Source organism: Narcine bancroftii, chromosome 11, assembly GCF_036971445.1.
Source record: "Narcine bancroftii isolate sNarBan1 chromosome 11, sNarBan1.hap1, whole genome shotgun sequence".
NCBI classification, from domain to species: Eukaryota; Metazoa; Chordata; class Chondrichthyes; order Torpediniformes; family Narcinidae; genus Narcine; species Narcine bancroftii.
In genome coordinates this window covers 6875836-6897507 of record NC_091479.1, presented here as the reverse complement: position 1 = coordinate 6897507, position 21672 = coordinate 6875836, and the positions used below count along the sequence as shown (strand labels likewise).

The 21672-nt window shown below is 42.1% G+C and overlaps 1 protein-coding gene across 7 annotated transcripts in view; it reads left to right on the top strand.

Moving 5' to 3' along the window:
* The window catches only part of myo9aa (myosin IXAa), a 176910-nt gene that overhangs the window by 149021 nt on the left and 6217 nt on the right, over positions 1-21672 (top strand). For all 7 annotated transcript variants that reach the window (XM_069902406.1, XM_069902409.1, XM_069902410.1 and 4 more), the window contains 8 exons: positions 276-387; positions 1296-1357; positions 2262-2454; positions 2845-2973; positions 3688-3793; positions 7302-7433; positions 12724-12847; positions 20728-20930. In XM_069902406.1, coding sequence (XP_069758507.1) covers positions 276-387; positions 1296-1357; positions 2262-2454; positions 2845-2973; positions 3688-3793; positions 7302-7433; positions 12724-12847; positions 20728-20930 — 1061 coding nt within the window. The remainder of the gene's footprint in view (positions 1-275; positions 388-1295; positions 1358-2261; positions 2455-2844; positions 2974-3687; positions 3794-7301; positions 7434-12723; positions 12848-20727; positions 20931-21672) is intronic.

Sequence of the window (21672 nt, the reverse complement as noted above, 5' to 3'; positions counted from 1 at the left end):
GTGAATTTGGGTTTAATTGGGTGACATGGGTTTAAACCGCCGCAGTCTGTTTTTACCGTGCTGTAAATAACATTTTAAAAAAATATTTACCAGCTGATGGTTCTCCTGTTGCTTTTGCTGTGCAATACCTCATGGACGGCAAGATTTAACCTGTCAGAATTCAGTGCAGCGGTAGTCCCACAGAACACCATAGCTCAGGAATCGTGCACGGTTTTATCTTTATTGCCAATTCTGAGTCGGAATGATTTAACCAAGCCAAGTATCTCTAATTGTAGGTGGAAGAGTACAACGGTCATATTTTCAAATCCACACAGTACAGTATTCCCACTTTTTGCGAATGTTGTTCCTCTCTCATCTGGATGATGGATCGAGCTTGTGTCTGCAAATGTAAGTACCCAGAGATGTGGAAACAAAATGTAAGGAAAGGAAACGCCTCTTGGTCAATGCATTCTTATTCCTTGATTCCCTTTTCCTGTCTCCCTGTTTTGATGAGAATGTTTGTACTGTCCACTTCAGGGGCTTACTGACCTTGTCTGGTAACTTACTTGATCATAGTTATACAGCACAGAAGAGGCCCTTCAGCCCAGCTCATCTCTGCTGACCAAATTTCATGATCACAAAATCAAAGTTCCTGCTAACTTTTCATTCCATTGTACATTTCTAACGATATTGATACCCAGGGCAAAATGTGGCAGCACTTGGCATTTTGGAAATAGTGCGTGATTTAAAGATCAAAGTTCCTGCTAACTTTCCATTCCATTGTACATTTCTAACGATATTGATACCCAGGGCAAAATGTGGCAGCACTTGGCATTTTGGAAATAGTGCGTGATTTAAAGATCAAAGTTCCTGCTAACTTTCCATTCCATTGTACATTTCTAACGATATTGATACCCAGGGCAAAATGTGGCAGCACTTGGCATTTTGGAAATAGTGCGTGATTTAAAGATCAAAGTTCCTGCTAACTTTCCATTCCATTGTACATTTCTAACGATATTGATACCCAGGACAAAATGTGGCAGCACTTGGCATTTTGGAAATAGTGCGTGATTTAAACATCTTCCTGCCACGAGTGTGACAGGGAGCAGTCCCTGCGGAAGGTGGCGATAATGAATAAAGTTATCTGTTATTATCAATTTCTTTTAAAATCACATCAAAATGCTGGAGGAACTCTTTTGGCGTCCAGCGGAGTCAAAGAAGCATTGCCAAAGTTTCGGGTCTGAGCAGGAAGGAATAAGCAGAAACAATTTCTTTGCAGCTTCATATGAGCAAGTTAACCCACTTTTGTTTTCCAGTGTGTCGGCATGCTTGTCATAGGAAATGCTGCTTGAAAACTGTCAACAAGTGCTCCAAAAAGGTAGGAAATCCTGCATTGATAGAGGGTATGGCATATGAATGTCAGCTTTTTAATTATTAAACTATAATCATTGTTAAAATATAGTGACAGTTGTACAGCACAGAAGGAGGCTGTTCAGCCCATCATCCAACTGCCGACGACCAATACTGATCCCATTGACCAGCACTTGATTTTATTGGGTTTGCATGGCCAACAACGCTGACTGTTATGTTCTGATAAAGGATCTTGGACCCGATATGTTGGGTTTCTTTTTATTGCCCCATTGAAGATTTTTAGATCTTTCCAGTATTATTGACTTTTGTTCCTTGTGGGACGCAGCGGGCATTTGTCCATGATTAGTGTCCTTTAAATCATGAATATTGACAGTTATGTTTGCCTAAATCAAATGTCCGATGGAGTAAGTGCACAAAATCAAAAACACGATCCTGGAGAAACTCAAAAGATACGGCAAAGATACATCTGTGACGTTTCGGCCTAGAGCCCTTCATAAAGGTGTGTAGAAAGTCAGCGTATCCGAATAAAAGGGTAAGGGGGGAGGTTATAGGTGGGAAGGGGAGGGAGGGCACAGCAGCAGACGAGGGAAGGAGGGATGGCTCTGTGAAGGGAGGGGAAAGGTGAGCAGGCTAGCAGAAACCAGAAACGTTGATGTTAATGCCATCTGGCTGGAGAGTGCCCAGATGGAAAAATCAGGTGGTGTTCCTCCAGTTTACAGGTGGTCTTGGTGGGACAGAGGCTGCATAATTCTGCAGGCCCATGGCTAGTTTGTTACTGAGGCCACCTATGGTTTTAAGTTTGGATCTTCCTTTCGTGAATTGCTTTCTTTGTAGGTTTGATTCATTGGAAATGTTTGAACTCCTCAAATTTCGCTGCCAATTGCCTGAACCCTGTCTTTTCATTCACACAGAACGAACCTGAGCTATCATCTCGGCAGTTTGGAGTGGAAGTCTCCCGTCTCACCAACGACGAGAGGACAGTGCCGCTTGTGGTAGAGAAGCTGATCAATTACATTGAAATGCATGGCCTGTACACCGAGGGAATTTACAGGAAGTCAGGATCGACCAACAAAATCAAGGAGCTAAAACAAGGCCTGGATACAGGTAATGGGCACCAACTAATCGAGTGGCTGCATTGACAGACTCCTACACCTCTGCAGGAGGGGTGAATGGGGATCAGTGAATTTAAAGCAGAACAATATACTGGGGATTTGATTGTGATCGAGGATTGTAACAACGGTTGGGTGCATTTCAGTAATTCTAGAAATTTTATTCTAGAAATTACATTGTAGAAATTCTCACCCACATTTTGGGAGTCCCTTTTATCACGTGCGCCACAAATTTTGGGGAAAAAAGCAGAATGGCAATAGGGACGTGGAGTAAATATTGACTCCCGGAGGGCCACACACGAAGTTCACTTTTCTATTTGTCAGAAGATGAGAGGAAATTATATGGAGAGCTGCTTCTGGATCTGACTGGAATTTCTTTCTGCAGATATTAACAGCATGAATTTGGATGAGTATAACATTCACGTCATTGCCAGCGTTTTCAAACAATGGCTGCGAGATCTCCCGAATCCTCTGATGACCTTTGAACTCTATGATGAGGTTCTGCGTGCAATGGGTAAATGCAAGTTATCCTTCCATTTCTGTGTTAATATTAGAAATAGATTCATTGGCAAAGTGAAAAATAAAAATTAAATTTGAAAGGAGTTGCTTGTCGGCTCATCTTTTCCACTAAAGACTGAACTGCATTCCTTGTGTGACGAAAGTTTCTGGAATCATGTAGCATTTTTACTCTATTGTACTTTCATCAAATCAAATGTTATGGGGCAAGGCCAACTTCTCCCGCATCCCCACCCCCCCCCCAACTCTTCCCGTCTCTCTCACCAAACCCTTGTGCACTTTTTCCACGTGGAATTACAAATTAATGGTCTTGAAAAGGAACTGACTAATTTTCATGTTCTCAAAGAAAGAGTATATGTTATGCTGTATCGAATTATACAGTTCAGAATCTAGAATATATAGACATACAGCACAGTGAGAGGCCCTTCCGGCCCACTAGCCTGTGGTACCCAAATACCCCAGTATGTTTTGAAAACCGAAGCACACGGAAAAAACCACGCAGACACAGCGCCACAGCTGGGGCTGTTATAACATTGCGCTAACTGCCACGTTAACCGTGCCACCCTTAACAGTCTTGCTTTGTTTGTGAAGCATTTTTGAATACGTTAATGGAGTTTATTATAATTGCAGCTTTCTTGTCTTGATGTGGTTTGCTTACGTCTAATTAAGATGTGACTTTTGCTGAAGTGAAGGTTGTTTCCATTATACACAGGTCTACAGGATCGGAAGGAAATGATTCATGGTGTATATTCTATAATTGATCAGTTGTCACGAACTCATGTCAATACGCTGGAGCGACTCATCTTTCATCTCGTCAGGTAAATATTTAGATGATTTGGATATCTTAATTCTGCAGTGAAGGATTATGTGAAGTCGATACATTCTTGAATTGATGACGATGGGGAACTGGCAGAGAAGAGGAGATTAAGGCTGGAGCAAATTAGCCATGATCACGTTAAATTGTGGGGCAGTCTTCAGGGGTCAGGTGACCTCCTCCTGCTACTTTGTTCTTTTGTATTCCAAAAATTTGTTCTTACTAGTAACAATGAATGAATGAGTGGCTCTACACAGACATCCATTGCGCAGTCCAAATCAGTGGGTGGGAAACAGTTTCCCCATCAAGTCTAGAGTTAGGCAAGGCTGCTCACTCTCTCCAGTCTTGTTTGTGTACTGCATAGAGCCCTTTACTGAATCCACCAGGATGGATGAGGGCATGAGAGGAGTGACATTGCCAGGCAGTTGAGCCATTCAGGTCAAGTACTGCTTGACTGTTGACAAAGTCCACACTTGGAGATCCTTCTGAGCAAATCTCTTGAACATGGTGTCACTCAGGATCAGAATTTATTGTCACGAACATGTCACAAAATTTGTTGTTTTGTGGCAGTGACACAGCGCAAACATTTATATAAACCACCGTACAAAATTAAATAAAAATAGTGCAAGAACAAGAAAAAGACTAAGTAAGACCGTGTGGTTCCTCTGTTTAAGAAAGGGTCCAAATGCAAACCTGGGAATTATAGGCCTGTAAGTCTGACGTCTGTGGTGGGCAAGTTGAGGGAAAGTGTTCTGAGGGATGCTATTAACAAATTTTTGGAGGTACAAGCGTTGATAGGGAGTAATCAGCATGGTTTTGTCAGGGGTAGATCATGCTTGACAAACTTGATTGAGTTCTTCGAGGGGGTTACAAAAAAGGTTGATGAAGGGAAAGCTATGGATGTTGTCTATTTGGACTTTAGTAAAGCTTTTGACAAAGTTCCCCACAGGAGGTTAGGAAAAAAGGTAGAGGCATTAGGTATAAATAAGGAGGTAGTGAAATTGATTCAGCAGTGGTTGGATGGAAGGTGTCAGAGAGTAGTGGTAGAAAATTGTTTGTCCAATTGGAAGCCGGTGACTAGTGGAGTTCCTCAGGGTTCAGTCCTGGGTCCACTATTATTTGTTATATATATTAACGATCTGGATGTAGGGGTAGAAAATTGGATAAGCAAGTTTGCGGATGACACAAAGATTGGTGGTGTTGTGGACAGTGAGGAGATTACCGTAGATTAAAAGGTGATTTAGGAAGGCTGGAGGTGTGGGCTGAGAAATGGCTGATGGAATTTAATACAGATAAATGTGAGGTGCTGCATTTTGGAAAGGCAAATTTAAATAGGTCATATACATTGAATGGTAGACAATTGAGGAGTGCAGAGCAACAAAGGGATTTAGGAGTTATGGTAAATAGTACCCTCAAGGCTGATACTCAGGTAGATAGTGTGGTGAAGAAGGCATTTGGAATGTTGGCCTTCATAAATCGGAGTATTGAATTCAAGAGTAGGGAGGTTATGATGAAATTGTACAAGGCATTGGTGAGGCCAAATTTGGAGTACTGTGTACAGTTTTGGACACCAAATTATAGGAAAGATATAAACAAAATAGAGAGAGTGCAGAGAAGGTTCACGAGAATATTGACAGGATTTCAGGGTCTGAGTTACAGGGAAAGGTTGTGCAGACTGGGGCTTTTTTCTCTGGAGCGTAGAAGATTGAGAGGGTGTCTTGATAGAGGTGTTTAAGATTTTAAAAGGGACAGACAGAGTCAATGTGGATAGGCTTTTTCACGTAAGAAAGGGGGAGATTCAAACTAGAGGACATGGTTTAAGATTGAAGGGGGAAAATTATAAGGGGAACATGAGGGGAAATTTCTTTACGCAGAGGGTGGTGGGGATGTGGAATGAGCTTCCGGCAGACGTGGTCGAGGCGGGATCATTGGTTACATTTAAGGAAAGACTGGATCGTTACATGCATAGGAGGGGACTGGAGGGGTATGGACCGGGTGCTGGTCAGTGGGACTAGGAGGGTGGGGATTTGCTACGGCATGGACTAGTAGGGCCGAACTGGCCTGTTCTGTGCTGTAAGTGGTTATATGGTGTCTGTGGTTCATTGTTCATTCAGCAATCTAATGGCAGAGGGGAAGAAGCTGTCCTTACACTGCTGGGAGCTCGTCTTCAGGCTCCTGTACCTCCTTCCTGATGGTAGTAGAGTGAAGAGGGCCTGGCCTGGGTGGTGGGGGTCCTTGAGGATTGAGGCTGCTTTCTTAAGTCATTGCCTCTGTCGATGTCACAGTGTGTAATTAAAAATCCCAGGATTTTGTAGCTTGGTAGGGGAAACTATAACTGATGATTGAATTCGTTTACTTTTATGGAAAAATACCTTGGGCATTTGACATTCATGGGTTAAGTTGGCCCATGAAGTTGTGGCTAACATCAGAAAAACTCTTGACTGTTTGGTCAGACATTTTGCAGATTTATTCAGAGGTTATCGATGTGAGGGATCTCTCATCAGATAACTGCATAAAAGCAGGTTTTTAAAAGTGTGGTGGCTCGCATAATCTTCTCCCTCTTCTCTTCTGCTCTGCTCCAGTCTGGCAAATGTAGATGTTTTGAAATTTACACTGATTTGGGAATGGTGGAGAGAGTGAAATATATTAGAACCAGAGAATATTTCAGTGCAGAAAACAGGTCCTTTGGCCCTTCTAGTCTATGCCAAACTATTTTTCTGCCTTGTCCCACTGACCTGCACCCAGTCCATAGCCCTCCATTCCCCTCCACTCCATGTACCTGTCCACATTCTTAAATGTTAAAATTGAGCCCACATTCTCCACTTCAGCTGGGAGCTCCCACCACCACCACTCTCAGTGTGAAGAAGTTCTCCCTAATGTTCCCCCTAAATTTTTCCACTTTCACCCTTAACCCATGTCCTTGAGTTTGATTTTCACCAATCCTCAGTGGAAAAAGCCTATTTACATTTACTCTATCCATACCCCTCATAATTCTACGCTCCAGGAAATCAAGTCCTAACTTGTTTAACCTTTTTGTGTAACTCAGTTTCTGAAGTCCAGGCAGTCTTCTCTGCACTCATTCCATCTTATTGATATCTTTCCTGTAGTTAAGTGACCAAAACTGCACACAATACTCCAAATTTGGCCTCCTCAATCTTATACAACTTTACTATAACATCCCAACTCCTTTACTCAGTCCTTTGAATTATGAAGGCCAAAAGCTCTCTTTACAGCCCTATCTTCCCGTGGTGCTGCTTTCAAGGAATTATGTATCTGTAATCCCAGATCCCTCTGTTCTCTCACACTCCTTAGAGTCCTCCCAGTCATGACATTTATTGAAGAATTCAGTTCACAATTCTCAAATATGAAATGGAATTTTGCTCAGAAATATATTCTTCAGGAGATCTCTAGCGAACATGTTCTGACAATACACTGGTGAGAGAGGAGAACGATTTTCATAATTCTCTTTTTTGTTACCCCCCCCCCCCCACCGTTGTTGTGCTACTTTCCAGGATTGCCCTGCAAGAAGATACAAACCGGATGTCCTCAAATGCATTGGCCATCGTCTTTGCTCCATGCATTCTTCGATGTCCCGATACCACGGATCCTTTACAAAGTGTTCAAGATATTTCAAAAACAACTGCGTAAGGATGCTTTCATTTCTTAACAAGAACTTTGGTTTAAAGAGAGTAATATCACTGCAGTGTTTATTCCATTAGCTTGTTTTCCTAGTGATCGGAGAATAAAATAGTGGTTGCTTGGGTTTTCACCTTGTGATGAGAACTCATTACATCTTGGCTAAAATCTGAAATTTCGATTGACTAAAATTGGCTCATTTGGCCTTTGTTGGGATAATATTGTTCAATAAGTAATTTTAATGGATTCAAATCAGTTCATGACATTTGTGGGAAATTGGGAGTACTCAGAAAAACCGAGAATTATAATTTGCCTCTGTCAGCCCTTTCCTGCTTCATCTGTTTTAAATTCTATTTGAGTGTGCAGTTTTTCTGTTTTCGTTTGGCCACATTGAGCCAAATGTTGTGGGTAAATATTGCATCAGTTAAATTGTACTCTTCTCAGAGAAAGACCAGAACAAATTCCCATCCATGCAGTTTTTGATTGGAATAATCACTACCAGGTTTGTAATGCCCTTCATTACAAGGGGAGTTGAGTCTAGGAGCAAAGAGGTCCTTCTGCAGTTGCACGGGGCCCTGGTGAGACCACACCTGGAGTGTTTTGTGCAGGTTTGATCTCCAAATTTGAGGAAGGACATTCTTGCTATTGAAGGAGTGCAGCATAGGTTCACGAGGTTAATTCCTAGGATGACGGGACTGTCACGTTGAAAGATTGGAGTGATTAGGCTTGTACACACTGGAATTTAGAAGGGTGAGAAGGGATCTGATTGAAACATGTAAGATTATTAAGGGATTGGACACGGTAGAGGCAGGATACCTGTTCCCAATGTTGGAGGAGTCCAGAACCAGAGGCCACAGTTTAAGAATAACATAACAACATAACAATTTACAGCACGGAAACAGGCTATTAGGCCCTTCTAGTCCACACCGAACCAAACACCCCTCTCTAGTCCCACCTCCCTGCACAATACCCATAACCCTCCATCTTCTTCTCATCCATATACCTGTCCAACCCTTTCTTAAATAATACAATTGACTCCGCCGCCACTATTTCTCCCGGAAGCTCATTCCACACGTCTACCACTCTCTGAGTAAAGAAGTTCCCCCTCATGTTACCTCTAAACCTCTGCCCTTTAATTCTTAACTCATGTCCTCTTGTTTTAATCTTTCCTCCTCTTAACAGAAATAGTCTATCCACATCCACTCTGTCTATCCTTTTCATAATCTTAAATACTTCTATCAAATCCCCTCTCAACCTTCTACGCTCCAAAGAATAAAGTCCTAATCTGTCCAATCTCTCCCTATACTCTAGATGCTTAAACCCAGGTAACATTCTGGTAAACCTTCTCTGCACTCTCTCCACTCTGTTTATATCCTTCCTATAATTAGGTGACCAGAACTGCACACAGAACTCCAAATTAGGCCGCACCAACGTCTTATACAGTCTCAACATCACCTCCCAACTCCTATATTCCATGCAATGATTGATAAAGGCCAGCATACTAAAAGCCGCCTTCACCACCCTATTCACGTGAGTTTCTACCTTCAGGGAACGATGTACCGTTACTCCTAAATCTTTCTGCTCTTCTGTATTCATCAATGCTCTCCCATTTACCACGTATGTCCTGTTCTGATTCTTTTTACCAAAATGAAGCACCTCACACTTATCAGCATTAAATTCCATCTGCCATTTTTCAGCCCACTTTTCTAAGCAGCCCAAATCCCTCTGCAATCCTTGAAAACCTTCTTCATTATCCACTATTCCACCTATCTTAGTATCGTCTGCATATTTACTAATCCAATTTACCACCCCATCATCTAGATCATTAATGTATATAACGAACAAAAATGAGCCCAATACAGATCCTTGAGGCACACCATTGGTCACCGGCCTCCAACCTGACAGACAATTATCCACTACCACTCTCTGGCCTCTCCCTTTCAGCCAATGTTCAATCCATTTGACTATCTCAAAATTTATACCTAAAGACTGCACCTTCTTAACTAACCTTCCATGTGGTACCTTATCGAAGGCCTTACTGAAGTCCATATAGACAACATCCACTGCGCTACCCTCATCCACATTCCTAGTCAAAAAATTCAATCAGATTGGTCAAACATGACCTTCCTCCCACAAATCCATGTTGAGTGCTCCTGATCAGACCCTATCTCTAAGAATTTTCTCCATTAATTTACCTACCACAGACGTCAAACTTACAGGCCGATAGTTGCCAGGCTTCCTCCTCGAACCCTTTTTAAATAACGGAACCACATGCACAATGCGCCAATCCTCCGGCACTATCCCCATATCTAAATGGGTGTAGGCCATTTAGAATGGAGTTGAGGAAAAACTTTTTCACCTAGAGAGTTGTGGATCTGTGGGACGCTCTGCCTCAGAAGGCATTGGAGGCCAATTCTCTGGATGGTTTCAAGAAAGAGTTAGATAGAGTTCTTAAAGATAGTGGAGTCAAGGGATATGGTGAGAAGGCAGTGAATGGCAGTGCAGGCTTCAAGGGCCAAATGGCCTACTCCTGCACCTATTGTCTATTGATGTGACTCTGTAGGTAAAATAGCCTGGATCCTAATATTGAAGAGAGGAAAGCTGAGGCTTGTCTGTTCTATGAATGAGAAGGATGGAAGCATCAGCAGAAACCACGGCCCCTTTGATGCTGCTCAGTCATTCAGTGTGACTGCAATTGCTCCTCTGCTTAGTTGCATTTTCCCCACCTCTCCTCGCGCTCCTCTAGCCTCACAAATCTTGTGCATTCCTCTTGTCCATTACATGTTTCTTTTTATTTCCTCATTTTATGCATTCATTAATTTGACTTCCACAACGTTTTGTGGTAGACAAGTCCATAGGTAGCAGTGAAGCAGCATCTCCTCTTCTCATCCTAAACATCTCCACAATCTCCATCAGGAAAAATACCGTACCGGTACATCACAGCGTCCCCGCTCAGTGCAACAGTAACACCATCGACAAATTGGCCAACGATACCACAGTAGCGGGTTATATAAAGAATGGGGATGAGTCGGTAGACAGGATGGAGATTGAAACCTTGACTGGATGGTTCACCAACAACAACCTTGCACACACTCAATGTCACCAAAACTAAGGGGCTGATTGTTGACTTCTGGAAAGGAAAATCAGAGATCATTGGGGGGGATCAGAGGTGGAGAGGGTGAGCAAATTGAAGTTCTTGGGAGTCACTGTCTCAGAGGATCTTTTCTGGACCCAACACACTCATGCATCATGAAGAAACCACGTCAATGCGGCGATTTCGTACGACACCAGAAAGTCTGGAAAATTTCTGCAGATGTGTGGTATCATTCTGACCACTCTTCAGGCACTCTTGGAAAAAAACCATATCCACTCTCTGGTAAGGAGATTAAAATTCCGGGAGTCGTTACACAAGGTAATTGTGGAATGGCATCCTCCTTCTTTACTGAAAACCAGCTGCAATGAATTTTGGTATCATTTGCTTTCTTTTGACTGCCATGTTTGCTTTCAGCAGTGGTGTGTATGGACGTCAAAATCTCTCTCAACATCTTTTCGTTAGTCACCCAAATGATGAATTCACATTTCTCCGTGTCATACTAGATCTCCCATGTATGTGCCCATTAGTCAACTTGACTGAATTTACATACTCACAATCCCCATCCAAATCCAGATAAATTGATGTGGTTAGCCAACTAAAAATATTTTATTGAATTCCGACATTCAAATAATTTATGTAAACTGCGAATATTTGGGGCACAGTGAGTGGCTTTGATATTCCGATGAGTCTCCCCTTGCTAAAAACTCACTGACATGCTGGAGGAACTCAGCCGGTCTTTTCAGTGTCCTTAGGTTATATTGTCAGTGTTTCAGGCCTGAGCGCTTCATTAAGGAAATAAGCAGAATAGGGCCAGATGCAGGGAGTCTCAGAATCCAGACATTGCAGCTGGGGGAGGAATCCAGACCAACAAAAGGTGTCAATTGGATATGATCAGGGGAGAGGTGAAAGTCCCTTATTCTGAAAGTGTGATCAAGCCCTTTTTCCCTTTCATAAACCTTTGACTGATATTTTCCAAGAGTCCTGTTATCAAATCCAGGTTTGATTTTTGTCTAATTCTCTGATGTTCTGTACGTGTCCAATTATCGTCACCTTTAATAAATAAATAACCAGCTGACAGTTCACTATAAGTCCCTTTCACACTGGCACTTTAACCCAGTAATTAACTGCCAATCTACCAGTTAACATGTCAGTGTGAATGCTTGTGAACTGGCACGCAGGGATCAAATCGCCCTAGGGAGGTGGTATCATTGCCATTTCATTTTGAATTGGCGTACCAGTTCGCCCAACAGGTCAAAGATCATGCAGGACGTCACCACTGGAGGATAGGTGCCCCTTTGCTCTGTGATGCCAGGTGGTGAATGTGAAAGGGTGCAGAGAACCAGTTAACGTTGGTCCAGTGTGAATGCTCTACCAGTATTTTAAAACGGTTCGTTGAACCGCCAGTTTAGGGATTCGCCAATGTGAAAGGGGCTTATTTCTCTCTTCTTTCTCTTTTAAATCTTTTAAACCTTCCAATTTGGAGGAACCGTTCCACGATCTGTAGGATCATGGCCAACGACAATCAATCTATTCAGTCTTGTTAGTGCTACCATTTTGTGGGACTCTGGGGTTGCAGATTGTCACGCTCTTGGGATTTGACATCTTTCCGTTTCTTTAATTTCTCCATCGCTGGTTTCACTGGTATCACTTTCCTTTAATTCGACTCTTGGTTCGCCAACATTTTGGTCAGTAATGTGTGCCCTCTTCTGAAGCTTATTTAATTGCTGTGCGTGGGACCTGAGTTTGTCTTTACTGGTTGTTATCGTTTAACATATTTGTCGGTTTTACAGCTGCTTTTATGCTCTTTTCAAGTTTACTCTGCTTCTATCATCAAACATTTGTCCTTTTGTTTTCCCGAATTCCAAGTGAATAGAATTGACAACATTTCATTCACAGAAGTGATGGGCTTCAATGCTGAGAATATAAGTGTGTAAAATAATTTTGGAATAAAGAGTAGGACCTTGACATGCAAAATTTGAATTGTGGATTTCTGCCATGAGATATTGTCAACAAGGCAATAAGACTGGGTTGTTAATTCATTTGGTTGTGTTTCTGGAGAAAGGCTCATGAGCTTTGATTTAAAAAAACAAGATGATAGCTTGAGTAACTGAAGTGGAATTTCCCTGGATCTGCAAGATCATTCTTTGGTGAAGAGAGATTCTTCAAAAATAAATACTTCAGCAACACACTGATCTTCTCTGCAGGTGTGTGGAACTAATCATCATGGAGCAAATGAACAAGTACCGAGCACGTCTCAAGGACATCAACAGCTTGGAATTTGCCGAGAACAAAGCCAAGAATAGGCTGTCACTCATCCGACACTCCATTGTAAGAATTTTACTCATATCTATGATACTGTCATATTGTTTCTTGTTCTAACTGCATTAAATGAAGACCCATTTCCCACTGAATGTAACAAAAATTTATATTTGCTGAGAGTCCTTGTACTTTTGGAAATCTTGTGCATTCCTCTTGTCCATTACATTGGCTGGTCAATTATTTTTATGTTTTCTTTGAGTACAGAGTCTCTGTGGCTTTCCACCGCAGTGTTGGTTCAGCATGAATGTATGTTCTCGCTGTCCTGAGGTTCTCCTGCTGCTTCAGCTGTTGATATCGATCAGTCGCTATTTTTAGGACCAACAAAGATTAAGTGACCTGAGAGACCTTTGGATTAGGACTGTGCAGTCTCCTGGTGATTTTTATTTGAGTTTCCATTGTATGTTTGGGAAAGTGAGCTGTTGGTAGAGAAAACGTGCTCTTCTGTGATCTTAAACTATATGTAGATATCTCTCTGGAGGGTAAAACACAGGATTCTGTTGACACTGTGGTTAAGCAAAAAAACACAAATGCTGGAGAAACTCAGCAGGTCGAACAGTGCCTTTATGTTACAAAGGTTATGTATACAGAACCAACGCTTCGGGCTGGAGCTCGTCATCTCTCTCGAAGTAATTGTAGCTGTTGACATCTTGGCTTGTTGCTCATTTTGACTTCTGTCACAGGGCAACATTTAGTCACCAAGGGTAAACCCACTCCACTTGGGGCAGCACGGTTAGTGTAGCGGATAGCACAATGCTCTTATAGCACTATCGGGACCAGGGTTCTAATCCAGTGCTGTCTGTAAGGAGTTTGTACATTCTCCCTGTGTCTGTGTGGGCTTCCTGTGGGTGCTCCGGTTTTCTCCCACCGTTCAAAACTTACAGGGGTGTTCTAGGTAAATTGGGTGTAATTGTGGGCAGCACAAGGCTCATGGGCTGAAAGGGCCTGTTAATTAAAAAAAATTAAAATAATTTGGAATATAAATTCATCGTGGCATGCATTGTTTGTAGAGTGGTCAGGATATTTCTCAAATCTTTTGGAAGCTGTGAATAATTTCAGGAATTTGAGATTTCCAGCTGATGCACAAAAAAGGTACAATATTCACCTGGCAAGTTATGTTGTGCTGTTAGTTTGGAAATCCATATGCACAGCTTATGAAGCAATGTGAAGTCTCCTGTTTTGGAATCGTCTATTTGGCATGGAATCATAATTATACAGCATGGACATTTGTCCCTACCAACCAGCGGGCATCCTTCTGTATAAATTCCACCACCCAGCACTTGGTCCATAGCCCTTGATCACAAGGCAATTCACGTGCTCCTCTGAGCATTTCTGAAATGCAGTTTTTTTCGACTTGGGCAGTGCATTCCAGTGACTTGCACTCTGAGAGGAGGTCCCCCTCTCTGATCCTCTCCAAATATCTCTTTTCTTGCCCCATACTTTTCCTACTTTTATCTACCTCCGATATGGGAACCATTTCCTGCTGTGTACAGTGTCCAGAAGTTTCTCCTTTGCCGTACCACCTGTTGCAGAGAAATAGACTGTATTTTTATTTGAGGCAAAATTGCCTTGAAATTTTACATGGCTCTGTGTACGTCAGGATGAAAGGACTGATATGCACATTGTTTGCAGGGTAAGAGCCCTTCATTCCATCACTCATGGTTGCAGGATTCAAAGTCCCATGCAGCACTGGTTCTTTTTTCCTTCATTCTTCTCAACTGGAAATATCACTGTTCATCTCTTGATTTTTGTTATGTTGTCTCTGTGATTTTGGCACGTTAGCTGCCCTTTCTTTTAACCTAACAATGCAAATAATCACTGCAGCAGAAAATTACACTAACATTGGAAAAGCAAATGAAATATTCACTGGTGCCTCTTGTCAAAGGCACCTTGTTGTAACTCCCACCCCTCAAAATGTGGAAGAGGTCCAGAAAAGGTAAAGGCATTCCTCCAAAAGGAAGCACTTCCAGAAATGCTCTGAGATTCTTTGTGCTATTAGGTCAAAAAAGTCTTTTACCTTCCAGTATGTGTTCGCACAACTTTTCCCTTAGTTTCCAACTGGCCTGGTCAAAACTGCTGCAAAATGAAAAGCTGATTAAAAGGTGAGATTTAAAACAAAGTTTTAAATTTAATAATAAATTTGAAGTTCTCCAGCAGCGTAATGTGTAAAAGATTCTGGCAGTTCGTCTGTGATCTGTGTACGAGTTGATCTCCATTTAATTGTAATGCAGAGCCCACCTCACTGACAAAAGGCAAAGGAGGAAAAACCCAACACCCAACCCCAACCCACCAATTTTCCCCTGCAGCCGCTGCAACCGTGTCTGCCTGTCCCGCATCGGACTTGTCAGCCACAAACGAGCCTGCAGCTGACGTGGACTTTTACCCCCTCCATAAATCTTCGTCCGCGAAGCCAAGCCAAATAAAGAAAGATGTTTCAAATCAGTGCGAGTTCTTGATTGCTGCCCAGTGAGTTCTATTGAACTGTGTACGCATGAACACAGATGAAGTCAGAGTTAAGGGGACCTATTGATAGTTGTGCGATGCTTCCAAACATTGATATTGACCATTGAGTTCACCTTATGTAATCTTAGAGTTTTAATCTGACTGAAGTTATCTTCATTAAGTGAGAGAGTGGGGATGGGTGAAAAGTGAAAGGTACTTGCAGTTTACAGAATAATAATCTTTGAAATTTGGTGAAAAGAAAAAAAAAAATCTGGAAACAGGCAGCATGAACGGAGGGAAGAGAGCAGAACTTGATATTTCAGGTCAAAGATCACTATCTGAATTGGAAAAATGAGAAACAATTGCGCTTGAAGTTGCAGGGAGTGGGAGGGATGGAGTGAACAGAGGAAATAGACTCTTTGGTGACTTACAACAAGAAACATTCATTTTCCTTTAACCTGTATGTGCCTGTTGATTGCATGGTCAGACTAACCTGATCCTCTACTTTTCATGTTCTTTCTACTATAGAAACCAGTTATAATAGCGGTTAGATTCATGAGCATGAATCGCAGTTTGATTCCGGTAGGTATTCCTCCTCCACACCACCAATTCCTTTCCATAATCCCATTCATCACTTGATAATTTACCTCAAGCCTTGGAAATCGACCAGATGTGCACTGCCTTGGAAAAGAATGAGTTGTGTTCTCTGGAGTTTTTGTTCTTGTGATTTGTGTTTATTTGTGGTAGTTTGGTTATTGGACTTTGGTTTTGGTCTGAAGGTTGGATTGTTTGAAAGGTTAATGCTACAATAATGTGAGCTCCTGTTGCGTTATCTGTGAAAGATTTTCACGTTTACACAGAGCAAGGTGTTTGCTGTTCACTTGAGATCACTTCTCCAAATTATTTCCACATTGAGCCCAGGTGATCTGGTCACCATTGTTTGCAATGGTCATCTTCTCGAAATGATTAAATAGTAAAATCCTTAGCTTAAGGGACATGAATTCTGTATCAACTGCACACTTCTCAATGAAATAAGTGTTCTTCATGTTTGGGTTTCTGCCCCAACCTTTGTGCCCCTGGAATTCTCCAGGGCCAATTAATTCCCCACATCTTGGTCAAGTCTTGGTTTTAGTAACGTTAGTTGATGATGAGTATTTTCAAATCTTCGTCCGCGAAGCCAAACCAAAGAGAAGAAGAGATATCATGTGGAATCTAAATGGAGTCCTTGCAATTGAACAAGAATCAGATTGACTACCATTGCGCTGTATCCATACACATTTTATTGCTTAAGTTATATCAGCAAACGTGAAGGTTGAAGGATTTACGAACTTTAGCCAGAAACGCTGAGTGGATGACCCATTTCTTTGCCGCCTCAAGCCCCACCACAGCTGAAACTGGTCCTCAGCTAATTTGATTTTTCTCCATCTGTTTATCAAGAAATGGTGGAAAGCGCCCTGTGGTGCAGTGCTGAAGATAGATTCAACCGGCAAGCATCCGGTCACGATAAACGGGGAAGTTGAGATTGTCATGCGAGGTACAAAGGTGCTGGAGAAACTCAGCAGGTTGTCAAGGGTAACAAATGTTTTGGGCCTGAGCCCCTCATCAAGAGCCTGATGAAGGGCTAACCTTGATGAAGAACTCAGGCCCAAAACATTGGTCACCCTTTTGGGGCGGCATGGTTGGCGTAGCAGTTGGCGCAATGCCTTTACAGAGCCAGTGATTGGGGCTGGGATTTGTGGGTTCTGCCTGTGTCTGTGTGGGTTTTCCCTCAAAATGGACCAGGGGGTGTAGGTTAATTGGGTGGCCCAGACTCAAGGGCCAAAATGGCCTTTACCATGTGGTGTGCTTAAAATTTAAAAAATCATGTCCTATAGATGGTGCGTGACCTCCTGCATTTCTCCAGCAATTTAGTATATTGCACTGCACCCCAGCATCTGTAGATGTTCTTGTTTACCTTGGGTTTTACGGTACCCCCCCCCCCCCCCCCCCGACTGTTCACTCAGAGTTTGATAAAATATCGTACAGAGCAGTCAGACACTGGGTTTCAATGTTGGCGCTTGTCAGATGGGTGAGAGCTCAATTTTAACTGATTACTCCTGTGGTTCCGAGATGAAAACTTTGCAGAGATCTGTGCCATCTGCTTGAAAGGCAGCTGAGGTTGACACCGGCCTGGATTCTGAGCATTGCAGCAGTAGAGTATTTTTGCCAGTGGCACCTGACGTGCAAGTTAAGCACAAGCCATCAAAACTGAGTTCTTCAAGCTCCTTGTAGGAGCACAGTTTGTTTGGTTGTTAATGACAGCGCCAAACGTTCAGGTAAAGCATTGGAAGTGGTAGTATGAGAGAATACCAATAAAGGAAGAGCTACTCCCAAAACAGTACTGTCTAATTTACTCAGGAACCATGGGCTGTTCAGTCAACTTTCTTTATTTACATTAGCATCAATTTCCTTTGTTAAATGGTTTGTTCTGGCAAATTTCTTTGCGCATAGGATAGCAATTGAGAGTTGGAAGAGTATATTTTTGGTTCATTTGTTTTCACTTTGAACACGGTCAGTCTTTTTGGACCATGAGAGATTGCTTCACAGAGGTTTGGATATTTTTTGGAAATCTGAGCATCAGGTTCGTGGATTCCTAGTCTAAAGACACAGAATAATACAGCAGAGTGTGAATCCTTTGGCCCATGATGTAATCTATCCCTTCCCTCCCTCACAGCCCATAACCCTCTTGTATCCACATTTAAGAGTCTTTTAAATGTTCTACTTTATCATCATAAAATAAAGTTAAACCCTACCTCTGGCACCCACCCCTCCCCCTGAACTTTCCTCTACTTGTCTTAAATGGATGTCCTCTGGAATTGGCCATTTCCAACCTGGGGAAAAGGTGTTGACTGTCCACTCCATCTATGCCTCTCATAATCTTATATACCTCTATGAAGTCACCTCTCATCCTCCAGCCTTTCTGTCATTGAATACATCCAAGGCAAAGATCCTGAGGTATTTGAATACCAAGGAAAGACACAGTATGTGGTGGAAGGCTCAAAGGAGTTTGTTTATCCAGGCCTCTTGGTCTGGAATGCAGCAACATCAATTGTTTTTGATTTTGGGTGAACATTTTTAATCCCCATTCAATTTAGCAATCAGATTCTGGGGTATGATCTTCATTTGTTAATGCATTAAGATTAGATTTCCAGGTGCAGGAATAACCAAGATCAATCTGCAATTCAGAAATGTGTGTTAAAGTTACAGTTTTAACTTTTGATCCTGTTCTTAATTCTGCAGATTGATGGTATAAAACTAAGCAGCGTATCTACACAAAATAACTCCTATAGCAGGGGGTGGCCGAGGCGTCAAAATAAACAGCGATAAGGAGGTCTCGTGAGACCTGGTCTTGGTGGCCACCATGCTGTATTTGTATAATTGAGAGCGAACAGTAGGATGAGGAAAGAGGGTGGGAATACCAAACAGGTGTGTTCCTTGTATGTCCAGGGTTGGGGGGTGGGCGCTCCATCCCCTTCGTGGACCCCCCTGGGCATGTGCCATGCCTGCCATACCCCAGTATATGGCCATGGGAAAACTCGGGTGTTTTTTTTTCCTTTCAAAGAGCATAAGCCGAGGTATTTTAATTTCCGGAGAGTGAAAATGAAGAAGAGTATGAAGGCAGTTGTTTAAACACGAGGCTGCTGTACGTGATGTTGAAGTGTATCTATCACAGTCAGTAAAAGACGAGAATCTACAGACACAGAGAATGAAGTAAAAACACAATGTTGGAGAAACTCAGCAGGTGATGGAGCAAAGATTCATCACCAATGTTTCAGGCTTGAGCCCTTCATTAAATTAACACCGATTTCTCTGGTTTCTGCGAGCCCACTCCTGGTTCTTCCTCTCTTCCCCATCCCTTTATCTTCTTTTCTCCATCTGTCCAGTCCTTTCCCTTTCCATTCATAGAGCCATCCCCCCCCCCCCCGCTTGTTTCCTGCTGTGTCCTCCCTCATCCACCAATTTCCTTCTGCCTGTGGGCCTGTGCTCCTCCCCCTCTTCCCCTTGTCCCCCCACCATATTGTTTAGACACCTGCCTGCATGATGAAAAGTTGGTGATGTACCTTTATCTTTGCTGAAGTCCACTGCTTGATGGGCTGAGTTTCTCCAGCATTGTGTTTTTACTTTCTATAGTTGGGTTAACTAATGTGAGACCACACAGCTCTTCGTCTATGCAATAATAATGTAAATAATGAATATCACAATAATATTTATGAAATAAATTGAAGGGAGCATTGAACCATCTTGGCCAACACCATATCTGTGCCATTTCACAAATCACATGATCTTTCTGGAAAGAAGTTTAGCAAAAGTTGTTGAAACTTTTCATGTTTTCTCTTTGTTGCTCACGCAGCCGAATGGTAATAAAAAGGTAATTTGGTTTGTCTGTTGTATGTGCTTTTTGTGATGTCCTTTTCTTGGCGATGGGCTCTTCCAAATGCAGCACCACATTGCAACAACTCTAGTACACAAGGGATGTCCATCAAATGTTTAGAATAAAGAAGAAAGCTATTCTCAACCCATTTCCTCTTCCTATTGGGTTCAGTCTGAACTTGGACTTGTAAGTTTTACTGTGATTTTGAGGTTTGTCCTATCACAGTTAAATTTTAATTGTAGATTTAATGTGCTTTGACCAAAATACCCCATGGGTGCAGTTTGTGTGGGGAATAGCAATGTTGACTTCAGGAGTAAAAGCACAGAAGTCTACAGTCATCGTGGTTGAAGTAAAAACACAACGCTGGAGAAACTCAGCTGGTCGGTGTACTTGATCTAGCAATGATAAAGATACATCACCAACATTTCGGACTTGAACCTGAAACATTGGTCATGTATCTTTTATCTTTCCCATGCACTGTTTGACCTGCTGAGTTTTTCCAGCGTTGTGTTTTAACTTCAGGATTTGATTTACTATCAAGTTAGGGGTAATCTTAAACTTTTCCAGCGTGTATCCAAGCTGGAGTGAGATGAAGCGAGGTGGGGGGGATAAACACTTTTCTGGTTTATTTTCTCTTCGTTTGCTGTTCATGTCTTCAGTTAGAATTCTCACAGAGGTGTTGTCTTCAGGCCACGAAACCTCTGGTGCATTCTGTGAGCCATTTAACTAATAAGGTGTGGTTGCAACAGTCTGAACCTCGCCAAATGTTCACATCTGCTTTTGGCGGTAACCAGTGGAATGTCGTGACCAGGAACCCTGCTCAATCACACTAAAGAATTGCATTTTAAATTTTTTAGGTCTATGCACTTTGAATGCTCACAGCTAAGACATTCCTGATCTTGCTGACTTCGATGACATTTTATCATAATCTTGACCCTTTGCCATGATTTTTAATGTTGATTTTTTTCACAATTGATCACGCTTTGTATTTTAATTCTTTTAATCTTTGACTGACTGGGATCTTCTGCAACTTTCATAGGGAAAAGGTCGGCTTCGCCGCTCCAATCACAACAGTCCTACCTCTCCAGTAGGAATGCGTCTGCTCTCAGTTACAGATGTTCCTGAAGAGATGGCGAGTGCTGATGAGTCGATCGATGTTGATCTGACAGAGCAACAGAAAGCTGCTATGCAGCAAGAGGAGCGAGTGTTAACTGAACAAATAGAGACGCTACAAAAAGAAAAGTAAGAGGGACAAAGTAGTTGGAGAAAGTGAAAGGTACTCCGTGCAGAAGCTGTCGAGAGGTGCACAGAGTTAAAGTAGCCATGTGCTAAAATATCTTGATTAAATAGCAGATTATGTGGATGAAGAAAGAAAATATCATAAGGTATTCGATCAAGTCCCCCAAAAAAGTTAGCAAAATGGAAGCTGACGTAACCCTAGATGATAAATTACCTTGAAACCGAAAGCAGAGATTTGAGGTAAAACATTGGTTTTCAGGCTGGAGAATGTCAGTTGGTGGTGTTTCTCAAAGATCAGAGTGAGGACCATGTATTTTTTAAAGATCTATACCCCTCGGTCTGACCATCCTCAGTGATAACCATCCTAAGTCATGTTACACCTCAGGAATGAAACAGTCGATGCTTTGAAACAGCAAAATATTAGGCTGTGAGCTGATTGCTGATAAAATAACATTGGCCACATATTCATTGCTTTTAAACAAGAGAGACTGTAACTATCTGTCCTCAATGTTCAGATACAATTATGTTGATCAGTGTCCCATTGTAAGTATCTATCAAGTGTAACCATGGATGTGTCTGATCAAATCAAGTGTGCAGAGAAACGAGTCCAGACACAGGCTAAACAAGCAAAGGATCATCTTTATTGCACACTTGGGGAAATTGTAACACAAAACAACACGAGGTCCTAAAACAATGCAAAAGCAGTGACATCAGATGGTGCAACCTCCAAAACCAGTGGCCACCT